The 9,247-nt window shown below is 35.9% G+C and overlaps 1 protein-coding gene across 1 annotated transcript in view; it reads right to left on the minus strand.

Moving 5' to 3' along the window:
* The window catches only part of TTC27 (tetratricopeptide repeat domain 27), a 150,874-nt gene that overhangs the window by 7,884 nt on the left and 133,743 nt on the right, over window positions 1–9,247 (minus strand). Inside the window, exons 16-17 of the mRNA XM_009636416.2 lie at window positions 8,650–8,815; window positions 2,227–2,424 (exon numbers count right to left, since the gene is read on the minus strand). Coding sequence (XP_009634711.1) covers window positions 2,227–2,424; window positions 8,650–8,815 — 364 coding nt within the window. The remainder of the gene's footprint in view (window positions 1–2,226; window positions 2,425–8,649; window positions 8,816–9,247) is intronic.

The raw sequence follows: 9,247 nt of genomic DNA on the forward strand, positions 1-9,247 counted from the left end.
AGCAGGAAACTTGAAGGTTGGAAAGATTCCTCAGTGGGAAAGGGGTGGACTGGACTGCATTCAGCATAGGAAAGAATGAAGTACTGAATGAGGTGGCAGGTCGGATGCATAAAAGTGTAAGAGTAAATATATGCTAAGCTAAAGAAAAAACCCCACAAACCCAACACCTCAATAGTTTTACACTCCTGTCTGACTTTGATTCAATTTACAAAGCACTGTTGTGAATTGTAACTGTAGACTCTAGTGATTCATGGCATCAGATACGGCAGCAGAACAGAAAGGTAAAAAACCCAACAACCAATCCACCCTTTGCAGTAGCCAGACATACAAGGTTGTTCTTTCAAATGCAATGTTAGGAACAAAATTGGTTAAATATAATTAAATCTGCACTAAATAAGGTGTAACATTATGGAATAAAGGTCAAACCCTACATTTTGTACGTGACACAGAGATCTGTTCCCATCTCTTTGTCATATGATGCCACAATATAGTAAATAATGCCCTTTCAGAATTCATTGACCTTTTGCATAGTAAATATGGGTGGAAAATTGCAACGATACCTCTAGAATTCTTCTACAGATAGTTATATTGACATAATATGTGACAGACACATGACGGTGCTTGTGGCAGTGAAGCCAATAAATACCATTTTTAACATTTTTACTTTATAAGATGGTATCAGAAAAGCTACCAGTGATTATCTAGTATATTGAAAATTAATTTTTACACTGTGTCTGTACTCAGTTTTGCTCTTTCATGATCTATATCTATGGTACCAGGATACTTGGATACACATGTAAGCACACCTTAAGTATTTAAAAACATCATTCCATTTTGCAGGACAAGCTAGACCATGTTCCATAACCAGTCTGATTAGGAAACACAGTTAAAGTCCTGTCTACTCTACAAATTGAAACCATCTTTTTAACTGGGTTAGTGAAAAATACTGTGATGTAACCAGATTCTGAAACGATTACATTTATAGTATAGACAGGGCCTCTGCTACTTTGCCTGTCTGAGTAAGAATTTGAGGATATATTACAGGATATTGCAGTGTCTGTATTTCTGAATTCTAAATAGGCCAAATCTCTTTTATTGTTCAGCTGTAAAGAAAAATACGGAAGGAAAAAAGGGAGGAATCGGAGGTATAATAACGGACACCAGCAATAACTAACCAAGCTATTTCACAGGACAAAGCGTAAAGAGGAAGACAACGAGCAAGGCCCAAATAATTGTAAATTTAATCCCACAGGCATACAATTTGTAGGCCCAACTATATGCACAATATACTTGATATCAAGCGACAAGTAATCCTTCAGACTGACATTTTTGCCCAGGCCAAAGGCACACCCGCATTAGGAAACACATACTGAATCTGACCTCGTGTATTTTCAGCTTCAGTGAAGATCTGATAACCCGTAAGTATTTTTGGAGCGTGCAAGGCTATTTGAATTTTGGAAAGTTAATACCAAATGCAAAGCACACTTCAGATTACAACAAAGTAAACACTTTTGGCAGCGCAGTGTTTATTTTGGAAATGTTATTTTGGAAATGCAATCAACTCTACCTGGGAAGTGATAAGAATAAGAGATAGAAGTTAATGTAGCAAAACCAGAGACGGGTAAAGAGAAACCAATGGTTCAACAGATTAAGAATTAAATAGCATTATTTAATTCCATTTTAAGCTAAGTAAGGACAAAGCACATTTACTTTGGAAACACTAACTGTGGTATAGACTATCAAATGCATTTTCCCTCAGTGATTGCAAAGAAGAATATAGATGGCTTATGATGCCACTGGATCACGCCATTAAAATCCAGTCTTTTCCAGAAGCTGCAACAACTTGTCTTCAGAATCAAAGATTCCAATTTTAAAAAAGCAACAACCACCATTAGATTATAGCCATTGGATTGCTGCCAAGAAAAGTTTCAGAATACAATTCCAAGGCAATGCACATATGCTGTGATAGGATGTTCTACAATTAAATATTGATGAGATGTATTCTTAAAAAAATCCAGAAAAACTGATGTAAAACACCTCACTCCTATTAGATAATAGAAACGTGTGCTGTAGCAACATGAAAAGCACAAAGTAAGCTTCCAGAAACACTAAAGCAAAACACATCTGGAACAAGAGCATGTCTTACTATAGCGCTATAGTTAGAGAACAGAAGGTTTGTATCGGAAGCGTGTACCCATAAAGAAGTATACCTCACGACACATTTACCTTTTCAATATCTTCACCACTACCATTCCGTCCGTTTCCATGAAGTTGTGCATAAAGTCTCCAGATCTCCGCATCATTTGTCACTCGTGAAGTCACTCTGCCCAAGAGCTCTTGCAATTTCCCCTTCAATCCACTCGCTACCTCTCCAGCGCGATCTGCCATACCATCCACTACCGCTCTGACCAGAATAGCCAGCACCTTAAAAAAGCAGCAGGAAAAAGGTTTCATTTCAACTCAGATCGACATAGTATATATGATGATATCTGTAATTTTTGGTCTCTATGAGCAATTCAGTAAAATACAAATACAGTACCATAAGAAAGTATAGAATTTACTAAGAAATGCAATATTAGGGGAGTAATTCAACTAATTTAAACCTCATCTATAAGATTCTATGGTTGGTGAAGATGAGGAAGCCAAAGAGCTGAGAGAGAAATTTGGGTTACCGGGACAGGCTAGTGTGAAAGAGAATGGTATAGGAAATTGCGGCAGCATCCTAAAGATATTTTCACCTTATAATACCAGTATCAAAAGATCAGTAAACAGGCTGAACCAGATTAATGCAGGTAATGGAAGACACTGCTGTTTACAGGAACTCTTTAACTACCTGCCTGAAAGATGTATAGTAGATGAGATGAAAACTGGAAGGCAACAGAATGCTGCCTTGGGAAACTCTGAGCACTTCTGGTGAATTACTAGTCAAGTCAGTTCAATCAAACTTTTTACAAATACTCATCTAATGGCTGTACTTTCTGAGTCACTGGCTTGAGAATGTGGGATCTGACCTGCAGAAATGCTGAGCACATGCAGTTGCTGGTGAACTCTATGGGAGCTGGGCTTTGCATGTAGGAAATGCTACATAATACCAGGTGTCCCAGAAACAAACATGGGCCTTTGTGTCCTAAACTGGACGCTGAAAATTAGAAAACAGTTTCACCGTGCCATAGTTCCTTCTCAATAACATGAGAAACAGCAAATGTAAATTAAGACATTGGATTGTATGGTGAATTAGAAGAAAAAATCCAGAAGAGCTGTGGCTTATTAAGTGAGAAATACCTGTTCTGTGTAGTGCACGAGACACAGAGGCTGGGGAAGAAATAATGATAAAACCAAAATGGAAGTCTCATAAGGCTTGCATTCAAGATAGGTCGGTAAAGGATATACAAACATCTTCATGCTGGCACTTCCTAACTTGTGAGGCTATCATTTGGCAGCTTTAATGCTTCAACATTTTTGTCCATGTGATATTAGTTTTACAATGAAATCACATCAATAGCAATATTAATAAAGACAGTAATAAAAAAAAAAATTCAAAGATTATCTGTGAGTAGCCCCAAACCACACAAATATACCGCTACTCTAGTAGAAGCAGGCCAGAGGTGCATCCTGACAAACTAAGATGGAGTTCAGTGGCAGACAGTAATAAAAAAATTATGACAGTATCAAGGTATAATACACTTAAAATAAAAACAAATGCAATTTAGTATTTGTGATATGTCATTTTCCTAAAATAATTGTTCTTCTATAGAATGACTCAATGAACAAGCATCCCAAGAATTAATTACTGAGTTTTATCAGATAAAGGAAATCTTTGGCAAAAATAACCAAATAAAGTGGCTGATGATGTTATGAAATGAATCTATGTAACATAAAAAGTGGAAAAAAAAGTACACATCTCTCTGGTATCTTTTCAGAATCAATATGAAATCATAACAACATCTGAACATCAGCTAACAACTCCCCCCTCCTCCGCCCTGAACTGTAACAGTATAGCCCTTATAAAATGAGATGACAAACCGGCTGTTCTTTCTTTTCTTTTCCATTAAAGAGCTTGGATTTTCACTTAAGATAACAGAAAATATGATCAACTATTAATAGTCAGGAGGTTCTGAAATTCATATTGCATTCGTGATTTGAAGTCTAAGGGACTAAACCCCAGCATTAAATGAATCAGGTCTTCTATAATCACTGTATAGAAAACCACCAGCAACTATTGATATTTCCATTACTACAGCATTGCAATAAAAAACATGAGAGGTGTAAGAAAAAACATTAAACTATGTTCTCATTTGAAAAGGAACTAGATCTGGTCCTGAGGATTCACATGTACATGTGTGAGATCTTAATCAACGTCTCAGTTTAACAAAATTGTTACTCAAAGTCCAAAAAATTGGTTCACATGAATATCATGTAGAGTTATCAAGAGTTTTAAAGCCAATGAGATTTTGTTCGCACATGAAAAAAATCCCGAGTTTCCTCAGTCAGTAGAATTTAGCGACTGAAAAATTACCCGTGTTCCCATAAAGTTCAGGCTTTGCTTACACTTTCATCATAACAATCTATCTCCTTTTTGTTTTGTAATTCATCATGTAAGCTTTAGCACTACAGCGGTTAAAATAAAACCAGTGTGAATGCCCGGATTAAAGGGTCCATTAAACAGTAATGAATCATTAACACTACTTGGCTGTGCCCGGTTGTTAAATAAAGCTATTTCAAATTGCAAGGGAATCGTGCTAATTATCAAAAAGCATTAGCAGTGTAACACAGCTTTCTATTTTAGGTGGTTAAGTGTTAAATTTTAATTTATATCTTTGAGATATTTTTAAACTGCCATACATGCTAAACTACTAACGCAATCTCTGTTGCCTAGGATCCCACACAAGCAGTAGAGCTTTTTATTTATTTATTTATTTTTAATGCCTCTTTTAACAAACTGGGGTCCATATGACTGCTGTGCAGAGAGTTTGTGTTTAGTATGACATCACACCATCTGCATTCCTCCTTCTCCTTTACTTTTGTGAATAACGTGTATCTACTGAAGTGAACAAAACCCACCATTGGACAAAACCTTAGAAACAAACCCAAACATTTTTAAATGCTGCGATTGCTGTCAGTTAATCTCATTCCAGAAGCGTTCTCCAAACAGTTCCTTTCATATAAAAATTCACTTGGTCAAACCATTTTTAGAAGCTTCACTAATACTAATCAAACTTGACAGTGCTCAAGTAAGGAGAGAACCCTCAGACACCAGATCCCAAATGACACATCTGCAGTCTATGAGCTCTCTTCATGCCCCTCCTGAATTAAAGCTTCATAATAAAAGACAATTATCATTAGTGAGCTACTTAAAAGAAAGAGAGCTCCAGAAATTAATTCCTACCCTTGTTCCTCAAAATCCCCTTGGAACATGCTCTTGCAGCCTTTTATTAGAAACAAACTGGCAATATTTGATGGAAAGGGTAACAGAAAAATTTTGCCAGATTCTCAAGAACACAGAATTGCAGAGAGGAACCATTTATCCATACTTCTGAATTCATATTCTTTGACAGCGCAGGATGAAAGCAATGTAGCTTCTGGTTTCTGAAAGCAATGTGGCAATACAGCTTTTCCACCCACAAAATAACTTTGTTATTCACTGAACTGCCACTTTCCAAGTAAGAAAAGATTGCTTGCCGCCACAAACATGCATGTGGTGCAAAGTAAGGTGATTAGCAGTTGCAAAAATCTTTTGGGTATATTTACCACCTCAGACTAATAATTCAGAGGCTAAATTGATGATTACAACAGGTAATTTCTCCTCTGGTCCTTTTAAATGACTGATCTAGTAGCTGAAACTACAGATAAATCAGCGAGCCTTTATCTTTTACTACATAACATCTATATTAAAGGTTTTCAGGGTATATTTCTCAGTAGGTTCATGGACATTAAAAGGAATATGTAAATTTGAAGAATTTTAAGAACCAGCGAGAAAGGAAGGCAAGAAAGCATGCTTATAACTTTTAAGGGGAATACTAGGAAACCAAGACTTTTCAAAATATGTCGTTTGCTGTAATCTTTTATTGCGTTGTTGCTCATTTATAAAGAAGCCTTCGGCTTTTCCTTGTTCAATTCTGTCTGCAGAATCTGTACATACATATCTTCAAGCCTCATGATATCCTGATCTCAGAACCTCTGCCACAAGGATGACATCGTTAAATAACTAGAATAGTTTAGAAGCAAAATTTCCCAAAGCTACATTCTGTATTCAGAAGTCTGGCACGAAAAGACAGCAATGGCCTAACAGAAATCACAGATGAAGATACGAATGCCTTACTGTTATTAGAAGAAATTAGTGATTTATGAATATGACTTCATACTATGCTGAAATAAAATAAAATTAAAAAAAATGATGTAACTACACAAACCAAGGGCATTTCAAATTATTATTCAATTGCACACTCTTAATTGATGCATTCAGTCTCATAAGGGGTATTCTGCAATAACGATTATGCTAAGTGATTGGTGATCGATCGGCTTTCTGTTTTCACAAAGAACCGGAATCAATGACTCAACTTGCTTCTTCCAGTCCTGTGCAAATTTATTTTTCTGGATTTTTAAATTCCTACCTTCTTTCTCACACTATATCATTTAGCTTAGTAGCTATCAATTAAAATCTACGATGACTACAAATGCTAAATATAACCTGAGAGAAGATCATACTATGTTGCATGGAAACAGAAGAGTATGCTTCCACTTACTCATGCTCATGATTTTACTTTGTTAAAATGCAATTGCACAAAAGGCTTATAGACCATCTCTATTTAAAACAGGCCAGCTGGCAAATGGGAGAGGCCCAGAAATTAATGGTGAGCTTTGTAAACAATCTCAGCAGAAGCTTTTAGTTTTATGTGCTTCTTTTTGTTGTTTTGCTATGGGAATACTCTTCCTTGTCAGATTATTGATTAAAGCCTTTCTGAAGTTCTTTAATCACTCTCTGAGGTTTTTCTTGGCCAACTAGTAAAATCCTTCTAATTGAGGAAACTGTATTAGAAGTTATGATGGAACCCATAAAGCACTTTACGTATCAGCAGCCACAGTTAAAATTAGGATGCAAAAAAAAGTTTAGGATACATAGCATATATATACTTCTGTACAAACGAGAAAAGTTGTATGAGAACAAGATGGAAAAAAAGAGTTATATAACAAAAATAGAAATTTAGTGCAAGCAATATCCCTAAATATTTTGATAAAATATCCTACATAAAAATTGACAAAACACACTAATAGAAGTCTGTATCATCTCAAAATACCTAAAAAGGACAAATATATGTAGAAAGTTCTGTTCCCGGTCAGCTGCTGATCTGACTAAAATAATACAGTAGATCACTCCTAAAAATGTTGATTAAATTAATAATTGAGACAAAACCCATTAAAAAGTGCCAACCATCTACAAGATGTTGAATAAACACACAGGTCCCACTAGTACCACAATACTGTGGCTGCCAAACACGCTAATCTTTGCCATATATAAGACTATTTTCCATAGATACTTGTTAGTGCAAAGAGAGTTTGAGATCTTTTAATGTTCAGCCATGTCGAATGCAAAAGATTTTATTCATACAGAATGCATGGTTGGCTCTATCGTAGTAAGTATTGTACTCATGTACAATTTGTTATTAAAAAAGTATTCTGAAAAGAGTTTTTAAGATCCCTGCCCCCCATTAACAAATGAGATGCTTCCACAACCATAATTAATTCTGTTCGTTCTCTCTCCTCATCACTGGACTCAAATTCCCAAGATCCAGGAAAGCTACTTTTAATCATTTTGTGGAACAAGAAAACAAACATACTCCGGGGATCAATGCCCAGCAGCAGCTGGGTCCTCTTACCCTGGTACTCCACACAAACTCCCTAAGAGCTCAGAAGCTGTTCAAGCAGATCCTGTAATTTTGCAAAGACTTTTGGAGGTGTTTCACTACTCTGCTTAAGGGATTCTTTGGCCTGCCTTTCAGATTCATCTGTCTATTTTCATTGAGCATACAGAACCCTGCTTGGATGCGGACCTGGTTTTAGGCAAGGTAACATCCCAGCTGAAGCTGTTAAAGTAGGCTCTCTAGATTTTATCCAGAGCGTACATTTACAAGCACAGAAGTTAACTGAACTACAGTGAAAGATAAGCAAAATAACTCCCTTATTTTTCTTTGTTCCGATTATTAAGTATCAATGTTCTGACTGTAACGCATTCAATCTATGAAACATAATTCACTTTCATAGGCTCATTTGTGGAATTTTCAAACACATGGGAAAAGTCTACCTTTCTTTAAATAACTTATATTATTCCTGATACTGAGATATACAGGAACAACATGGAAAGATGAGGTTATGCATTGGGTTTTATTTAAGAACAGATCTTAAAACTGCAAGGCTCATATCTGTCCTCCCACAAAGTCTGAGGCAATCTGACGCAAAAATTTTACTTTTTGTCCTTTTATTTTAGACACTTAGTCTTACAGTCCAGACCTCAAAAAATTAAATGTCTTGCCTACATAACTTCACTTTTATGTGTACCATCATTACAGATACCTTTATTAGCAGAAATCTCTTTCTGTCTCACAAGAAAAATTAATGAACATATAGGATGACTTAACATGAAAACTTCCCCACCTGTGTATCCTTGTACTTTTCTCTTAAGTCCATGAGCCGGTGATAAGCTTTAATTGCTTCTGAAAACTCTCCAACATCTGTACTAGTGAGAAGATAGTTCTCCCATATTTGCCAGTGCTCATAGTTGCACTTGAGAGCTTCTTGGAGGGTTCGAAATGCTTTGATTCTAATCAATAATAAAAAAGAAGAATAGAAAAGGGTCTGTATTAAAATCAGTTGGCATCGTATCAACTGAAAAGCTGCTTATTTAAAAAATCAGGTTTAGAAAACAGTGCAATGTAAAAGTTACCGCTCATAATTTAAAATATTGGTAATTCCTTAATGTCTCTTGCCAGTTACTTTCTATCAGTTTGCTCTACAGTACACTCTACAGTAGAGTCTGAACTAGGTAATTTCTATGTTAGCTCTCATAATTACATTTTGACAAAAATTCATTATAATTGTGCCACCTATATCAGTATTTTATTTTCTGAATGAGAAAACAACCTTACTCATGCTGCTGTTGTAGCACACATTAAAAAAATTTAAAATTATACAATCACAGAATCACAGAATCGTAAGGGTTGGAAGGGACCTCAGGAGATCATCTAGTCCAACC

Source organism: Egretta garzetta, unplaced genomic scaffold (assembly GCF_000687185.1).
Source record: "Egretta garzetta isolate BGI_Z169 unplaced genomic scaffold, ASM68718v1 scaffold54, whole genome shotgun sequence".
In the NCBI taxonomy this organism is placed as follows: Eukaryota; Metazoa; Chordata; class Aves; order Pelecaniformes; family Ardeidae; genus Egretta; species Egretta garzetta.